Genomic DNA, 18,001 nt, shown 5'->3' on the forward strand with positions numbered 1-18,001 from the left:
CCTGCCTCTCTCCGCCAAGTCCGCTCCTACAGAATTCTCTACGGGCCAGTCTCCCCAGCCCCTCACTCATTCACTCAACAAACACGAGCCCCCAGGCTAGGTATTGGAGGTGCACAAGGGTGAGAGGTACAGGGAGGAGCAAGATGCGATGCCCGGGGAACCGACGCACGTTGGAGGTGGGCATCCCTCAGAGGCGACACCTCCTGTGGGAGAGCCTAACACGCCCGGAGCGCTGGGGCCGGGGAGGGACCTGCGCATGCGTGGAAAGAGAGTTTCGCGTCGCCCACGTCGCCTAGGTAACCCGGACCCGCGGAAACCAGCATGGCCTTCCGCAGCGGAGGAAGCTGGGGTCAGCTCCCATCACAGAGTGCAGCCCCGACGGTGAGGGCTGAGCCGGCCTTTGAGGTTGGCTGACTGGGGAGACGTCCCTGGAGGAAGTGGGGTGGGTGAGCCGCAGAGGAAGAGACTCAGGGAAGGGGGAGGCCGTGGGGGCGCGGGGAGAAGAACGCGGCCCCTGAGGGGTTAGGGAGGCAACTCGGGGGGTGGGGGTGTCCCGGCGGGGGGGTGAGGGTCCCCCATCCCTTGCCCGCCTGGCCTGGCTGAGTCTCCCGCTCCCCCCAGCCCTGGGTGACCGTCCTGCAGCCGCTCGCCTGGGCCGCCCCACCTCCGCCCCCGCAGCCGGGCGGAGTGAAGGAAGGTGAGACTCCGGGCTCACCCGCCGTGTACCCCACTCTGCCTCGCACATTCTCTAGGCTTCCTCGCGGCACATCCCTCCCGCGCGGTCCTGGGCTGGGCGTTGGGAGATCGGGGGGGGGGGGGGGGGGGGGGGGGGGGGGGGAAAGGCCCTGGGGCCGTGGGCAGTGGGCGACCTGGCATAGGCCCGCTGAGCTCCTCCGCCCCAGACCTGCTGGAACTGATGTTGCTGCAGAACGCGCAGATGCACCAGCTGCTGCTGAGTCGCCTGGTGGCAGCAGCGCTCCACCCAGGGCCGGCTCCGCCCCACCCCCACCCGCAGGTGCGTGCGCGGGAGGTGGGCCACCAGGGCCCTTCGCCTGGCCTGGGAGTCCAAGGGTGGGGATCCATCTAGGGGTGGATCCTTGAGAAAAAGAATCAGGCAACAGTGCAGTGGACCTGGCTGGGCCCCTGTGGCATCCCTTATGTGCCAGACTCCCATGCCAGAAGCCTCCATCTGGTGGGGATCCCCAAATCCGGACCACCCAGGTCTTGTTTTCAAGGTCTCCCTGCAGGGCATCCACCACAAGAATACAGGCCCGGGAGGACAGGCACCACTGTACCCTGGGTCTGCAGGGGGCCTGATACTTATTAGGGGCTCAAGTGATATTTGTTGAACAAGTGAAAGAATAAACGAATGACTGTGAAGACAAGGCAGCTCTGGCGGTGGCTGTCACAGGGAGAGGTACAAGGGCCGAGTGCACACCTGGTTGGGGAAAGGCTCCTTGGAGGAGCAGGTTACCTTAGAACCCGCCCTTGAAAGCCAGGTAGGATTTTGACGCTTGGAGGAGGTCAGGTTGTGTCCAGCGTCCAGGCTGGCCGGACCTGCTGCTGTTCCTCATGCCCCGTCCCTCAGGGGGTCCCCGGGATGAATACCCCACCTCCCTGATGAGGCACAGGAGGGGCCAGGGTTGGGGGCAAAGCCAGGGGCGGGTCACCGGACTGCTGACCCAGCTCTGCAGTCATACCTGGAAGCCTCCAGGCTCTGTTCAGCCACTTATTAGCTGGGTGACCTTAAATAAGTTGTTCAGCCTCTTTGAGCCTCAGTTTTCCCTCCTGAAAAATAAGAAATAAATGTCTCCAAGGTGGCTTGCTTGCATGTAGACAATGCTCCATTTTATGAGAAATTAGAGGAACAGAGGAGTGGGGGTAGGGAGAGCTGGATCTGGTATCATCATCTCTCCTCCCCCGTTCCCACAATCCCCAGGTCTACCTGGAGGGTCAACAAGAGGAATATGAGGAGGAGGAGGAGAAGGAAGTCCAGGAGGAAGGGCCTGTGGTGTTCCACCACCACTACCTCCCCTGCCCGATGCCCAGTCTGGGTCCCCTGCTACCCTGGCCAGTCCCTTTTCTTTCCCCGCCCCCACATCAGCCTTACTTGCAGGACACGTCCAGGATTCAGCACCACCCTCCTGCCTCTGGGAGAAGGGGGTCGTAAGTGAGGCTTGGGGATCTGAGCATTGCCGGGGCCCTGCTCTGGGGCTGGGCTGGAAGAGCTCACCAGGGGTTGAGGGTGGGGTGGAGATACGTGGGGGTGAGTATCTGATGGGGGGGGGATGTCTTTCTTTTCTCCATCTCAGGAGAGCCATCCCCCCGCCCCCACCCCCCAGTGCCACAGGGACTGTGGGTGCGGATGTACCCCCGGCTTCAGGTAGGGGCAGAGTGGGTGGGCAGTGGGGCCCAAGCCCAGGCCGGGGATGGGTCAGGAGGCCAGGAGGGCCACTTGGGGGACAGGGAGCTCCTACCACCACTACTGTAGGCAACTGGCTTGTCCCTTTCCCTTTTCTTCCTTGGGGTCCAGTGAGGCAGGAAGGGAGCCAAGGCGAAGGTGCTGTTCTCTCCCCAGACTACTATGATGCTGAGAGCCTACCATGAGGACAGATGCCAGCCCTGGGACCCTGCCAGCTTCACCGCAGGGCTGGAAAGAGCCCTGGAGCCCTTACGTGCCCCTCTAGTGCCTGTGACTCTGCACCCATGCCCAGCAGCCCTTCTCCTCCCTCAGCTGCAGCCAGGCTCTCTCCTGGGTGAATCAATACACTCTTCACCCCATTGAGACCTTGGACTGACCTGATATCTGCCCCGGAGCAAGAGTCCGTCTAAGCATCGTCCAGGACTGGGAAGCCACAGGGCGTGGTCTGGGACCCAGAGCCCTCCCTCGACCTCCTCCACTCACCCCTCTCTGGGATGGCTAGGGCTGGGGGGTGTCGATGGCCTAATGATGGAGCAGGTGAGGGGAGGACTGCTTTTGTTGTCCGAGGCTCTCTGAAGGCCCAGAGTGACGGGGGAGAGGCCTGGCTCAAAGGTCCTGGAGCTGAGCCAGTTCCCTTGGGCCCCACCCTCACCCTAGGGAGCTGATCCTTGTGGCAGAAAGGAGAAGTCAGAGCCCTGTCCCGCTCCCAGTGGGAGTGGCCTGAGGTCCGAGAGGGCCAAGAAGGAAGAGAACGTCTCTCTGCCCCACCCTCCCTCAGGAGAAGTCACTCAGGGCCCCATGAGAATGGGTGTCTGGTGCCTGGGCTGGTCAGCAGGCGGGCACCCCAGGGTCTGGGCTGGCTGGCGCTCTAGAAGGCCCCTGTGAATGAATGGGCGGAGGGAGACTTAGGAGACATTTGGAGAGAGAAGTCTGGGCCTGGTGGGTACCCTTCCCAGCTGCTGAGTTCTATCCCAGGAGAAGACACTGAGGCACCGGGTTAAGTCCAGGTATTTATATTTAGACTAGAAGAGGAAATGGTCCCAAAGTCCTCTGCTGCTCCTTAGAGTCCTGCAGCCAGGGCTGGACCACAACCCTGAGGAGCCACGCTGACTTCCAGTGGCTGCCGTGGTGGTGACCGTGCCACTCATGTAGGCTGTGCCCAGTAGGCCCGACTCAGCCCCTTTAAGCACCTTGTACCCTGTAGGCGCCCATCTGCCTCTGGCGCCAATGCTGGCCGAAGACAAAGCACAGGAGGATAGATGTCACAAACAGGAACAGCAGCACGGACACCACTGTGATGATGACGACCATCTGGTTGTCTGGCATGGGCTCTGGGGAGGCAGGAGGGGGCAGCGGTCTTAGAAGTCTTCCGGTCCCAGGTGCTAGGGCCCCAGAGGTGTGCTTGTCGCTCACCCGGCCCTCCCCCATCTTGCAGTCACCCGTGTTGCAGACGTGAGCGGCTAATGGTGTAATACCTAGGGGAAAGGTGGGCCAGGGTCCAGGCTACCAGCCAGCCCTCTGTGAGACTATGAGGGCAGATGTCCCCCAGCACATGGTTGCTGGACACCATGGCCTGGACAGTGGCGTGGTCCAGACCAAGCCCTTCCCTGGCCAGAACTGAGTGAGCTTCTACCAAACTCTGAAGACAGGGAACACCTTGGCCATCAAGGGTCACAGAATGGCAGAGCTCCAGGGGATCTTAGGGCCAAATCTCTAGATGTAGACAGGGGCCATGGCCAGAGAGAGGAGGTTGACTTGGTCAAGGTTACACTGGTCACTAATGGTCAAGCAACTAGTTGGGGTCCAAACTGGGCACATGGAGAGAGCTTCGGGGAAGACGGAGAGCAAGAGGGAACCCCCTGGGAGTAAGTGTGGGGTCCCTGGGCGCCTGGCCCCTGAGCTGGCAGAGAACGTGGTGAAGGTTTTTTCTTCCCCTAAGGAATGGGAGATGAATGCTCCCTCCCACCCCCTCCTTCTGGGGACTCTCCCTCACCATAGACCTTGAGCGTCTGGGGCTCTGAGACACCGTGAATGATGTCCCCACCAAGAGACCGCAGGTCCAGGTCTGCCCGGCAGGAGAAGTTGTGGCGGCCGTCTTCCTTGTGAGCTGTGGCATTATGTGTGACTGTGGCCTCTTGGGGGGCAAGTGCCATCGTCCTAAAGGTCTTGTTGTGCATGGCCTCCTTGCCACGGAGCAGGGTGAGAGTGAGGCTCTCAAGAGGTGCCACATTGGGCACCCAGCACTCGATGGTGAAGGATCCCCCCACAGCCACCCGAGTGGGCTTCAGCTTCAGCAGCACTTCCTTTGGAGGGTCTGTGGGGAAGAAAGAGCGAGGGGTTCTGGTCAGAATGAGGGTGCTGTCCCAGCAGGCCCCACCCAGCCAGGCCCAGCCCCTGGCACCGTAGTGTTATCAGGTCCTTGGCTGGATTTGGGAAAGCGGGCTGGGGCCTGGTCTGCCCTAGAGTGTAAAGAGAGGAAGAAGGAAACACTTCAGGGTGAAGGACATACTGGGTGGTAGTTTTACCAACATGATATTTTCTGGAATGGTCAAGAATGGAGGTGGTCAGATGTCTACAAAGAGGAGGTCCAGAAAGTGTACGGCCAACTAGAAATAAAAAATTTGGATCGGTCTCCTCCAGAAATCAAACACAGATTTCCGCATTAAACAGCTGGATGATTATATTGGGACCTAGAAGGGAGTGTTCGTTAGATCAGGGCCGCGCGTTGTGGGGTCCTCACTTAAGAGGCAGGGACTGGAGTCAGACCTACCTTGCTTCTCCAGGATCAGATTCATAGCCGCCTCCATCCCTTATCTATTAAACAGGGCCCTCAGTGGTACCCTGGATTCTCTTGTGAACTAGAATACCTTGCCCCAGTCACCCCAGGATAATAGGCTGGATTTAGGACATCTTTCTATTCAGTTGATCCACTGATGTTGGTCATGGGAAAGACCCAAGCCACACTCTTGGTGCCGAGATGTGGAGGGAATCCTGGCCTATGAGAAGGTCTCCATGGCCCACATGCAGGTGTGTGTGTGTGTGTGTGTGTGTGTGTGATGGTCACACATCTTCCAAGGGCCCCCAGGAATATAAAAGCCCCAGGGGGTGCCTTAACCTTCCCTCCGTGAAGGGCAAGGGCGACTGGAGAGCACGCTGGCCTTTCTTTTGGTGCCCCACTACTCGTCATGGGGTGGGGGGTGTCCACTGCTACCGAGCGGGGAGGAGACTGCGGGCCCTGCCTGGGAAATGACTTTTAGATTTGTGCAGACCTTGCTTAGATTGTCCTCTGAGCAAGCCCCAGACCTGGGGTTGCCAGCAGGCTCAAGGAGGCCAGTGAAGGGTGTGAGCAGATTCTGAGCCCAAGGTGGGGGGTCCTGTTCCTTGTCACCCCAGCAGCCCAGGGAGGTGGGAACCATATCTAGTGGCCGGGAGCAGTAACAGAGTAGCTCGGCAGACACGCAGCCGACACAGGCTCAGCCCGCGGGAAGGAGCGTCCGTGTGGCACTCACAGAACACGCTGACGTTGAGACTCTTTAACTTCTGCTTCCTGGAGCAGGTGAAGTAGCAGTAGATGATTGTGTCCTGGGAGACATTGGAGACCACGTACTGCTTCCACTGAGTTCCACTGGCCACCAGACTCTTGGTTAGAGTGGTTTCCAGGCCACTGGTGTCAGGCAGGGCACAGCTGGTACTACAGTTGATCAACGTGGACCCTCCGGGCTCCACCACCAGCTGCTCTGGATACATGTGTACCTCAAACGTCTCACCAGACCCTGGAAGACCAGAAATACGGGGCAGCAAATGTCTCTGCTGCCCTGCACCATGGAACTGCCCGCCACGGGCTGTCTGATCAAGGGACAGGTGCCCAGGAAGAACGTCCAGAGACGGCCCCTCTGCTACTCTCCCCTTGTTCAGGCCTTATTTATTACCTCACCTCTAGACAGAGGTCTCCCTGCTGCCCCAGCTGTCTCCCTGCCTCTGGTTACTCTTCCTCCAGCCCATCACCTTCAAATTAGTCTTCTCCATCTCCATTCTTCTTACATCTTCCATCACCATGGGGAGGGATCCTATTTGACCTTCAAAGCCCAGCCCAAATGTCCCCTTCTCCATGAAGGCCTCTCAGAACTGGAGGTGGACTGTGTCCTCTTGGCCCCTGTGGCCATGGGTTTAACCCTTTCTCCTTTCTTTTCTTCTGCAAATGCTTTTTGAATAGCTGTTCTGTGCCAGGTGCCATTCTAGGCTCTGGTGACACGGCAGTGACCAAAGCAGAACAAACCCTGCCCTTGCAGAGCTCACATTATAGTGAAGGAGACAGACGATAATCAGCAAGTGAAATAGCCAGCCTGCCGGGTGGTGACAAGTGCCCAGGAAAGGAGAGAGGGGGTGAGTGGAGCCGTCATTTTAATAGCACAGGCCTCACCAAGACATCCAGCAAAGACCTGGAGGGGGTGGGGGTGAGCCCTACAGCTATCTGGGGAGGGGGAGTGTTTCCAGCACTAAGACCCCAGGTCAAGGGCATGCTTGGTATGCTTGAGGAATGGCAAGATCGGGATGGCTGGAGCTCAGCAAGGAGGAAGGCAGGGGGAGAGGAGTTTAGAAAGGTAATTGCCAATGATTTATATTCATGCTGACTCTCCCTTAGATGTTCTGGAGCTTCTGGAAGGCAGGGCCCAGATTTTTCAGGTTTCTCTTAGTGCTTAGCACAATGCCCTGTGTGTGGCAGGCATTCGGGAAGGATTTGATGCATAAAGATTGAGTCCCCAGTGCTCACCTCCCACTCAGGGATGGCCAGAAGGTCCTTGGTCCCAACCAACTGGGCCTGCCCTGTGCTCCTACAGAGCCAGCAGCATGTCCCCACTGAGCCCTCAGCTGGTGGCATATAATGAAATGACAAGAAAGGAGCTTTGCAGGTAGATAGAGCTGGATTCAAATCCTGAGTTTGCCAGGTACCAGCTGTGTGACCCTGGGCAAGGTGCTTTCTCTCTCTGAACCTGTTTCTTCATCTGTCAAATGGGCTAGTAATCCCCTTCCTGCAGGGTTGTGGTGAAAGCTCAGTGAGATAGTACTTGAAAAGCGCCTGGCAGGTTGTCCAAAACAGAGTGCTCAGCACATGGCAGCATTTTCCTTCAAGTCCCCTGACCCCCCGGAAGATGTGTGGGTTTCCCTTCTGTAGGCCGTAGTCAAAAGGCAATGTCCTCTGCTGCCCCCTGCTGTCTCGAAGCCACATCTGAGGAACAGCTGGGGCATTCCCTCACCTTTCCTTGAACCCCAGCAACCCCTTCCACCTCAGGCCCCCGTGCAGCCCACCATCCGGCCTCCATGACCTGCCACAGGCCACGAAGCTGTGTCCAAAAGGCTAGCTTTTCTTTCTTCGCCCCCAGGATCATGGAGAAGCCAGGCTGGCACGGCATCCTGTACCCATGGTGGCTGCCACTGTGTTCAAAGCCTCAGTGGCTTCAGGACCAGGACCCCCTCCCACGCCTGAAGCCAGGGGGGCAGGGGCCCACCCTCTGGGCTGGCGTGCGCCAAGTCAGGAACCCCAGGCACCAGCTCACCTGGGCAGCAGAACAGGGCGAGAAGGGCGGCGGGCAGGCCCCAGCAACCAAAAGGGGACATCTTGAGCGGCATCCACGGCTCACGGTGAACAGCTGAGGGCTGCCTGGAGAGAGATGGTGGGTCCAGGTCAGGGAGTGGTGGCCTGGAGCTGCAGCCCGGAACTCTAGCCTTCTATGTGCTGGTGACCACATTTCCTCTCATTATCTGAGAGGTTCTCGGGAAGTCACTTGGGAGGCTGGCTCTCAGAGCTCCAGGCCTTCAAGAACACAGGCAGAGGAAGCTGGGTTGTAGCCGATAAGCCGGGATACAACCTGGCCGCCTGCCATGCTGCTGTGCAGGGGGCAGGGCGAGCGACAGCTGCGCGTGTCTGTGAGGGACGTGAGTGTGCATGGGGCTCGGTGCACCGTGGGTGCATAGAGGGCAGTGATGCCTATAAGCCCCAGACCTGGGAACCCCAAATCCCAAGGACACGTTGTCCAGTTCCCCTCTGCGAAGACAGTATTCAAAGTCAGGCCGGTCCAGGACACGCAGTCTCCACAGCAAAGTGGGCAGGGAGCCAGACTTCTTTAAGGAGACCTGGGCAGGAACTGGAGGCGCTCCAGCGGACCCCCAGCACAGCTACTTAAACCTCAACACCCACCCACTTGCAACCTTGACCTGTCCTGACTCAGCCGATAGGGACAGTTTGAGGGAAGTGCTCCCACAACCGTCCCCAGCAGCCCAGACACAGAGGTAATGGGGGTCAGTCTGGCTGTAGCCCAAACCCCAGCCTCTATTTCCAGGGCCGGGTTTATTGTGTCTCCCCCAGCCCTTCCAGGCAGCGAGCCTTGGTCTGGGGATGGGGGGCTCAGGGCCTGAGGCCCTGCCGTGCATTTCTAGGGAGGCCTTATCACCTACTGAGGGAATCTCCAGAAGCAGAAGTCCCTGGGGCCAGCGGAGCCTGGGAGAGGCAGGAGAGGAGCAGGTCTCCTTGCTTTATCAGGGGCGCCCCAGCGTTTTCAGGGCTCAGGCCAAACTCCATTCCTGGGTTGCGAGTGTGAAGTCGTGCCTTTCTCTTTGGCCGCTGAGGCCAAAGGCTGTCACCACCACGTGTGGTGGGCAAGTGCCGCTTGTCAGCCCGGACCTGGGCACGTCCCTGGACAGCACTGCTTCGGAGTGATGCCGAGAGAAGATGCAGAAAAGAGCAAGCCGTGACCCCAGCCCGGGATCTGGTCCGTGCGGCTGCAGGAAACACTCCCCCGAACCCTCGGGGAGGCTGAGGGTGCGGCCCTGGGGCTCAGACAGCGGGCGCTGCTGTGCGGAGACTCTGTGGTCTCTACCGGGTCAGAAGAATGATGATGATGAGAGCAATAACGACAAAAATAATAACAAAAGTAATGCAATAGTGAGCGTTTACTGACTGCTGATCAGCACCATCATAAGGGCTCTACAAACATTAACTAATCAATGCCCCAATTCCATGAGGCAGGTACTATTACTGTCCCCATCTTAGCGATGGGGAAACTGAGGCAGAGACTGATTGATGTGGCCAATGTCACATACCTAGGGGAGCGCGAAGTCTATATGAGTGAAAGGAGCTGTGGTGATGCCAAAGCCCACAGGGCAGGGGCAAGAGAAGGATGCTTAGACACTTCATCCCCAGGAGACCCTTGGGAGGGGAATGCAAGACAGCAGGAGGCCAGAGGAGATTTCTGGGGTCTTCTTTGCCATGCCAGGCTGGGGGAGGAGGGTGGCTCATGCCCAGGGAGCTCCAGACAGCTTCTGGAAGGGTCTGTGGCTGTGAATCCCAACCACACATGCTGCTGGGCCAGCCTGACTCTATCCCCACAGGGGTGAAGCTCCTGGGGCCCATAGGTTCTGCTCTAAGCCTGTCAGCCCCTGTTCCCACCTACCACTTCCTCTTTGCTCTCTCTCTCTTGCCCTGGGCAGGCCCTCCTTGCCTGGGGCACACCAGGCCCACGAACATGGCTGTGTTAGACGTGTATCGTCTCTGATAGCTTACACATCAACTTTCTTTCCCTCCCCACTGGCCTCCCACCCACGGGGGCTGAAGCTGAATGTCACATACTGCTGTTCTACCGCAGACAGGCCTGGCAAACGGTTGATGGTGGATGGACGGATGAGTAAATGAATGGAAGAAATAGTTTGTCTTCGTGTACAACCCAGGCAAGATCGGATGGGGGTCTGACAGCTCTACCGACCCCGAGGCCACGGAGCTGGGCTGAACACATAACAAGGCCAACCAGGGCCCCTTACTCCCCAAAGATGGGCACTCAGAGTTAGGCCTGGGCGGTGTTTTTCCCGGGACTCTGAACCAGAACTGGTGGAAACGAGCCCTTCCCTTTCTGATCCTAACAGTACGCACCCGAGAGCCAGCGGCCGTCTGTGCTTATGCCCTGGCAAGTGAAGAAGCTGGTAGAAAGGAACTCCACTCAGCAGTGGAGGGAAAGTGACCCAGAATTGTCCCAGGTCACGTGCTGGCTGTGGGGTGGACCCTGGCAGGAAGTGAGTTGGGTTGAGGGCTCACGATGATTCTGTGTGGCAAAAATGAAAGAGCTTTTCAGGCCCTTCAAACCTGCCCATTGGAGTCCAGGGCTGGCTACGGGTCCTTGCACAGGGAGTTATTTTGAGCCCTGTTCTGCCTCACAGAACTTTCCGGACACAATGGGAGGGTGGGGTGGGAGGGAGGGTGCTCTACTTGCATGAGGCCTGGAGGTCTTCTGGGAGAGAGAATAAAGTGGTTTCGGGGGCCTGATGATCAGACCCTAGAAGGCCATGATGGATGCTTTCAAACAAAGAAGGAAGACCAAAGCTTCCTGATGCCAAGAAGTTGCCCATGGACAAAAGGAAACCGACCATGATGTAGATGAGAGAAGAAATTCCGGTGTTCCGTCTCGAAACGCTGTTCCACCACCAAATACTCCCTGGCTTATTCTTTAGGGTCTCTGAGTTCTCCAATGAAGGGGACAATGAAGCTGGAAGAGTTAAGATGCTCCAGAAGATTCAAGAGGACTGGAGGGGAGGGGAGGTTGGAGCGTTAGTTTGGGAAGTGAACTCATCTCTCCACAGGGCTTTGGAAGGCTTCTGTCTTGACTGGGTCTTAATCCAGTGACTTCTCCTGTGTTCCCAGCAAAACGGTCTTTCAAGAACCAAGGTGAGATAAAGACACGATAAACAAAGCCTGAGAGAGTTTACCCCCAAGATACTCCACTAGAGGAACTTTTAAAGATGTGCATCCAGAAGAAGGAAAAATGATTGCAGGACCGTTTTCTATGCAAGAAGGAAGCATGGGAAAACAAAAGTGTAAATGAATATGTAACTCCAGACAACCACTGTCTGCAGTAACAATATTTATAGTATTTAATTTGAGAAGTCTTAAAATGTTCAAAAGTAAAACACCGGGCAATAATATTTAAAAGAGGATTATGGTTCAAGCTTTCTAAACTCTGTGTTGTTTAGGAGGGAGGATATACTTTAAGTTATAGAAGCAGGGTAAAGTTGTAAGAAAAACCAACAGAGATAGGGTATTTAAGTTTGAAACCACTAGAGAAGCTTAAAACGGCATGAAAACAACCTTTAATCAAAAGAATTAAAGGAGAAAAACATGGAAAAAGAGGGGCAAGTATAAATTTTTAAAAAGATGGTATTCCAAAGTCCAAATTTATAATAATCACAATAAAGATGAAACATGTAATGATAGTTGAATAAATTGTCAGATCGATTTTTTTTTTTTTTAATCCTTGCTATGTGGTGGTGTCAGAAGAATTTGGTGGTCTCAGTCGGAAGAGCATGTGACTCTTGATCTCAGGGTCATGAGTTCGAGCCCCGCGTCAGGCTGACAGCTCGGAGCCTGGAGCCTGCTTTGGATTCTGTGTCTCCCTCGCTCTCTGCCCCTCCCCCCGCTCATGCTCTGTCTCTCTCTCTATGTGTCAAAAATAAATAAACATTAAAAAAAATCAAAAAATAAAAATAAAATCTTAAAAAAAATGTTTTTTTTCAAGTCCTTGCCCTGTGTTAATCTATTCCTGGCTGGTGTCTGGACTGAATGTAAGGACAAAGCCTTGTATTCATAAATCAGGCACAACAGAAGGGCCGGGAAAAGGAATAGTTCATGGACCTGTTATCTCGACAAATCTGCAAACTTTGAATGTGATTCAGGGCCATGCCCTTGGAAATGAGATTTGATGTGACTAGCACACAGGCATGACCTGGGTCATGATTCCCTCTGATGTCCTGCAGACATGTTGTCCTGCACACACAGCTCAGTTCTGAGTCATTTTAGCTTCTGGACAGCTTACAGGCAGAGGGTGCCTGTGCATCTCTGTCAGATGTAGGTCAGAGGTGTTGGACTGAGAAAATGGATAAGGCAGGCACAGTAACCCCGATAACAGGAAGCAGAAAGGGAGGGACTTTCCAAGTTGGAAAGAGGGTTCGGAAGACAATAACCACTTCTGCCCTCCCCTGCTTAGATTTCTGGTGATACACCCTGTCACAGGGGTACTTCCCTCTGTTTTTCTCTCAGCAAAACTTGACGTCTGATTACTAAGAGGAGGGAGAAGAAAAGGGAAACTGACATTTCGTTGACCTGTATTCCCTGCTAGGGACTGAGCTGAGGTGTTAATACGTTGTTTTATTTAATTATCATACCAGATCCATACAAATAAGGAACCATTCTGATGATGCATTTGAGAAAGCAGGGGCTTGGGTGGATTAATAACGTGCCCAGCTCACGGAAGTATGAGGTGATAGAGCAAGAGGAAAACTGAGGAAAGATCAGTGGTTGCCAGGGGTAGGGGAGGAGGGACGGGTGAAGAGGCAGACAACAGAGGATTTTTAGAGCATTGGAACTACTCTGTGTGAGCTATGATACGGACACGTGCCATGATACGTTTGTCTAAACCCATGATGGGGCGCCTGGGTGGCTCAGTCTGTAAGTGTCTGACTTCAGCTCAGGTCATGATCTCGCAGTTCGTGAGTTTGAGCCCCACTCGAACTGTGCTGACAGCTGGGAGCCTGGAGCCTGCTTCAGATTCTGTGTTTTCTTCTCTTTCTGCTGCTCGCTTGCAATCTGTCTGTCTCTCTCTCTCAAAGATAAACATTTAAAAAAATGTAAACCCATGAATGCACAATGACACGTCCATGCAGGTTCACTGAATGTAACAGATGTACCAATCCGGTGGGGGAGGTTGACAACAGGGCAGACTGTGCACGTGTGGGGGCGGTTTTGTTTTGCTGTGAAGATAAAGCTACTCTAAAACAAAACAAAACAAAAACACAAAAACAAAAACAAAAAAGCCGATTTTTAAAAATAGCTCAAACGCACTACCTCAGAAGAGCAACTTCCGGGTTAGGGTTCTTGCCAGCTTGTTGAAAAGGCAGGTTTTAAAACTCCACTCTTATTCAGCAGGGTTTAATGGAAGCCATGGACTCAGTTATTCCTAAATTCTCATCTCAGATTAGATTTTTAAAACATGAAAACACAAACCCCACTTCTCTGTTGTTTATGAGTCACACCTTAGGCGTTAAGAGTATGGAATGGTTGCAAAGTCAGAGAATGGGGAAAAATACACGTGGCAAACACTACCCACAAGAAAAATGGGACATCTCTGTTCATAGTAGAGAAAGAGAACTTCTACAACAAAAATGTTTATTAGGGATAGCGTTAGGATACGCCTGCTCAATGTTTCCCAGAAGTGGGAGAGAAGTTCCCTAAGATGCAGCCCTCAAGCAGTGAAGGATAGGAGCTGGTGGATACGAAGAGCTCCAGTGTCTTCCTTTTCCTTGGGCAATTCTGGGCAGCATCTAGCAGGCTTATCAGAGGTCCCAACAGTCAAGCTCCCGTGGCCTACAGCCGTGACATCAGTCAAGCTCCTGTAATTGGCTTTTCTTCCTTCCCTTCTCAGTCACCCTGCCCTCCTTTCTGGAATCACCTCTCTAATAACCTACCTGAACCCAAGTCTTTGTTCCAGGCTCTGCTTTTAAAGGAGCTCAAACTAAACACTCAGGGTGCCTGAGTGGCTCAGTTGGTCAAGTGTCTGACCCTTGATTTTGGCTCAGGTCATGATCCCAGGGTTGTGGGCTTGAGCCCTGGGTCAGGGGGCTCAATGTGGAGCCTGCTTAAGATTCTCTCTCTCTCTCTCTCTCTCTCTCTCTCTCTCCCTTTGCTCCTCTCCCCCTCTCACATGCTCTCTCTCTAAAATAAAATAAAATAAAATAATAATAAAGGAGCTCAAACTAAAAATTTACACTAACGGATTTAAGAAGAAAAACACATGATCATCTCAACAGATCCAGGGGGAAAAAATGATGAGATTCAGTACACTTTCATGAAAAAGACCTTAGCAGATTAGAAGGAAATTTTCTTAACCTGATAAAGAGAACTTACAAAAAGCCTATGTATATATTATTTTTAATAAGTAAATCTTAGGAGTATTTCCTTTATATTTTTTTAAAGTTTATTTTGAGACAGAGAGCAAGAGAGAGCAGGAGAGGGGCAAAGAGAGGGACAGACAGGATCCCAAGCAGGCTTTACGCTATCAGTGAGGAGCCTGATGTGGGGCTCAAACTCATGAACCGTGAGATCATGACCTGAGCCGAGATCAAGGGTTGGATGCTTAACTGACTGAGCCCCCAGGTGCCCCAGGAACATTTCCTTTAAAAGCAGGAACCAAACGAGGATGCCTACTGTCTCTGTTGGTATTTAGCAGCACCAGAGGTCCTGGACAGAGCAGTAAGGCCAGAAAAAGAAATTAAAGCCCTAAGGATGAAAAAAAAAAGAACAAAACTGTCAGTATTTTCATATGATATGGTAGCCTGGGTAGTAAATCCAAAAGAATGATCAGAAAAGTGATTCAAAATAAGAAGGGATTGGGGTCTCTGGGTGGCTCAGTTGGTTAAGTGCCCGACTCTTGATTTCGGCTCAGGTCATGATCTCACAGTCCGTAGGTTCAAGCCCAGAGTTGGGCTCTGTTCTGACGGCACTGAGCTTACTTGGGATTCTCTCTCTTTCCCATTCTCTCTGCCCCTCCCCTATTCTCTCTCTCTCTCTCAAAAATAAATAAATAAACATTAAAAAAGTAATAAGGGATTTTAGCAAGGCAACTAGCTATCAGGTCAATGTCCAAAAATAAGTTGCTTTTATGTGTATCAGTAACGTACAAAAGTAGAATTAAAAAACCACATCATTTATAGTAGCAGAAAAAGAGGAATAAACTAGCAAAATATGTATAAGACCTACAGTAAGAAGTTACAAAAGAGATTCATCATGAACCCTAGATGCAATCCCCGGAGGAAGGGGACCATCCCTTTCTCCATGCATCAGCTCCGAGCACAGTGCCCTTGGCTAGAGCCATACCCACGTGGTCAAAAAGGCAGCCCCCTGCTTCTAAATCCGCCAAGCGATGACAGAGCAGGAAAGAGGAGGACAATAATAGGAAACGGGCACAGAAGCAGGGTCAGTAAACTCTTGAACTCAGAGACCGCAAGGGGAGCTTCCCCCGCAGGGAACATCGGCCCAGAACGAACTCTGGGGACCCGGGAGGGCGCCGGGGTGGGCCTTCCCCTCCGTCCAGGGGAATCAGGCCAGAGAGAGGAGGGGGCTACAAGTCAGGCCTGGACCCTCCGACCCGGGCTCCGAGGAGGGAAGGAGAAGCGTGACGTTACCTGCCCTCTGCTAAACGGAGGAATGTTCCAGGAAAGTAGGGCGGCCTGGGGTCTGGAGCCTGGAGACGTGAGAGAGTCCGAGGTGCTCAGGACCTGTGGTTCTGCCTCTGTGTATTCAGACCTCCCCTTCCCGCGGCACTCACGAGTCACGTGCTTCCTGTGATGGGCTCCCACCTCAGACTAACCTCCTGTCGGCCCGCTCCCTCTTCTTCTTTTTTTGTTTTTGTTTTTAATTTTGTTAATGTTTTATTTAAGATTGAGCGCGAGTGGGGGAGGGGCAGAGAGAGGGAGGGAGATCCGGAATCCGAAGCAGGCTGCAGGCTCCAGGCTCTGCGATGTCAGCGCAGAGCCCCGATGCGGGGCTCGAACCAGCCAACTGTGCGATCATGACCCAAGCTGAAGTCGAAGGCTTAACTGACTGAGCCGCCCAGGCGCCCCTCCCTCTTCTTTTAAATGGTGACAACATTTACGCTCCAGAAGATTTACCGCGGTCACTATTTTAGCAGACAGTTCTGTGGCGTTCAGTACATTCACATTGTTGTGCGGCCATCGCCAACATCCATCCATTTCCGGAACTTTATCATCTTCCCAAACGGAAACCCTGTCCCATGAAACACTAACTTCACCACCCTGCCCCCCCCCCCCCACCCCGTCCCCCCAACCAGGCTCTGGCAACCACCGTTCTACTTTCTGTCCGTACAAATTCGATTATTCTAGGAACCGCATATGAATAGGATTGTAGAGTATTTGTCCTTTGGTCACGGGGTTACTTCACTTAGCGTGACGTCCTCGAGGTTCATCCATGTCGTGGCATGTGTCAGAATTCACTTCCTTTTAGAATTCTTTTTAATGTTTATTTACTTTTTGAGAGAGCGAGACAGAGACAGAGTGTGAGCAGGGGAGGGGCAGACAGAGAGAGAGAGGGAGACACAGAATCGGAAGCAGGCTCCGGGCTCCGAGCTGTCAGCCCAGAGCCCGACGCGGGGCTGGAACTCACGAACCGTGGGATCATGACCTGAGCTGAAGTCGGATGCTTACCGACTGAGCCACCCAGGTTGAGCAACATTGCAGGTAGACACCACATTTTGTTTCTCCATCCATTGGTTGATGGACACTTGGGTCCCTCCACCTTCTGGCTATTGTGAATAATGCTGCTATGAACGTGGGCACAAATATGTCCCTGAGTCCCTGCTTTCAGCTCTTTGAGGTGCGGTATTACTGGACCATGGGATAGTTCTATGTGTAATTTTTTGAGGAACCGCCATACCATTTCCCCCTACTCTCTCTTTTGATGTGCAGTTTCTGCACTACTGGGGGCCTTTGTCGAGTAGACAGTTCCAGGATGAGCCATCTATTGTCCCCCCGCAGGAGGCTACTTAATGCCACAGAGGTGGCATTCCCTGTACCTGACATGCCCTGCCACGAGAAACTTCTATTTGTGACTAAGAACCATTGCTTTCTCAGATCTTGTCACACCTGCCACGTTGCCTAGCAATTTAAAAAAACCTACCCTAGCAGAGTGGTTTTGTTCCAGTAGGTAGAAAATATCAAAGCCAGGTGCAGAGGTGGGGGCTGGGCGGCCAGCGAGGCTCACCCACGAGTGGGGGATCTTGCGACCACAGGCCAGCCCCACAGCACACCATTTAAATTCCTCGCTTAGCAAAGTCACAAATCAGATCGTGTGAGAGGCCACAGGACAGTCAAGGGCATGAGTGCTGAGGGTCTGCTGGGCTCTGGAACAATCTGTCTTGGTACTTTTATGCCTCAGTGTCTTCACAAAAGTTCTTTTTGGAAACTTCCTGTCATATATGCTGACAAAACAAAGCCAATGTAGAATGTTGGGTGGGAGGGCATCAGGGCCCAAGTTGGAGGAGCTCATGTGACTGGAAAGTTTTGATGGCATCTGTTATAGACATAAATTGGGATGCATATCCCACTTGTAATTTCCCAGGAGTTACGTCTGGACTTGGCCCTTTTTGCAGGGAACACCTCCTTTCCCTACTTCAGAAGGTTTTCTAGGGAGCTTCTGTCCTCCGACTCAACCCCACTTTCCTGCCAAATGACTTGTCCAAGGTTGGCATCATGGTACCCCAACTTCAGGTCTTACCCTGAGTTTTGTTTTGTTTGATGGGATTGTTGTTTAGCAGGTTGAAGAAAGAGCCTTTTCCTGCCTGGTTGCAGAAGTTGGAGGACAGATGTTGCCTGAGGCTATCACACCATTCACAGGACAGAAGGGATCTGTAGAAGGCGAGGAAGTCAAAATGTACAGAGAAGAGGTGAAAACATTCCGATGATGTTCTAGTCCCTGGTTCCAGCCATTCCTGAAGACTGTTCCTGAAGGTTGGTTTCCACGGGCCTATC

The 18,001-nt window shown here is 53.6% G+C and overlaps 2 protein-coding genes across 6 annotated transcripts; one reads left to right on the top strand and one right to left on the bottom strand.

The window, feature by feature from the left end:
* The first annotated feature begins 307 nt into the window (after window positions 1-307).
* Window positions 308-2,787, top strand: PRR29 (proline rich 29). 5 transcript variants are annotated; one of them, XM_030295618.1, is made up of 6 exons: window positions 308-405; window positions 622-697; window positions 903-1,015; window positions 1,940-2,166; window positions 2,313-2,383; window positions 2,534-2,787. In XM_030295618.1, exons 1-6 carry the CDS (start codon window positions 322-324, stop codon window positions 2,605-2,607), a joined length of 645 nt encoding a protein of 214 aa, XP_030151478.1. In that variant the 5' UTR covers window positions 308-321; the 3' UTR covers window positions 2,608-2,787. The 5 variants fall into 5 exon arrangements, with proteins under 5 accessions (XP_030151478.1, XP_030151480.1, XP_030151479.1 ...); XM_030295620.1 differs by having other exon boundaries at window positions 2,579-2,787; XM_030295619.1 differs by having other exon boundaries at window positions 308-381.
* A 632-nt stretch (window positions 2,788-3,419) lies between these two features.
* Window positions 3,420-15,814, bottom strand: ICAM2 (intercellular adhesion molecule 2). The gene is made up of 5 exons (XM_030295617.1): window positions 15,641-15,814; window positions 7,978-8,081; window positions 5,932-6,195; window positions 4,416-4,736; window positions 3,420-3,753 (listed from the first exon to the last, which is right to left on the bottom strand). The coding sequence occupies exons 2-5, from the start codon at window positions 8,048-8,050 to the stop codon at window positions 3,605-3,607; spliced, it is 807 nt and encodes a 268-aa protein (XP_030151477.1). The 5' UTR covers window positions 8,051-8,081; window positions 15,641-15,814; the 3' UTR covers window positions 3,420-3,604.
* Window positions 15,815-18,001: the final 2,187 nt, after the last annotated feature.

This window comes from Lynx canadensis, chromosome E1, assembly GCF_007474595.2.
Source record: "Lynx canadensis isolate LIC74 chromosome E1, mLynCan4.pri.v2, whole genome shotgun sequence".
NCBI lineage: Eukaryota > Metazoa > Chordata > Mammalia > Carnivora > Felidae > Lynx > Lynx canadensis.

Bases quoted from the DNA above. Each gene is read 5' to 3' on its own strand.
- PRR29 (XM_030295618.1), top strand. From the start codon at position 322: ATGGCCTTCCGCAGCGGAGGAAGCTGGGGTCAGCTCCCATCACAGAGT. The intron at 406-621 runs GTTGGCTGACTG...CGCTCCCCCCAG, and splicing joins GGGCTGAGCCGGCCTTTGAG to CCCTGGGTGACCGTCCTGCA. The intron at 2,167-2,312 runs GTAAGTGAGGCT...TCTCCATCTCAG, and splicing joins GCCTCTGGGAGAAGGGGGTC to GAGAGCCATCCCCCCGCCCC.
- ICAM2 (XM_030295617.1), bottom strand. From the start codon at position 8,050: ATGCCGCTCAAGATGTCCCCTTTTGGTTGCTGGGGCCTGCCCGCCGCC. The intron at 6,196-7,977 runs GTGAGCTGGTGC...CTGGTCTTCCAG, and splicing joins CGCCCTGTTCTGCTGCCCAG to GGTCTGGTGAGACGTTTGAG. The intron at 3,754-4,415 runs GTGAGGGAGAGT...CTGCCTCCCCAG, and splicing joins CCAGACGCTCAAGGTCTATG to AGCCCATGCCAGACAACCAG.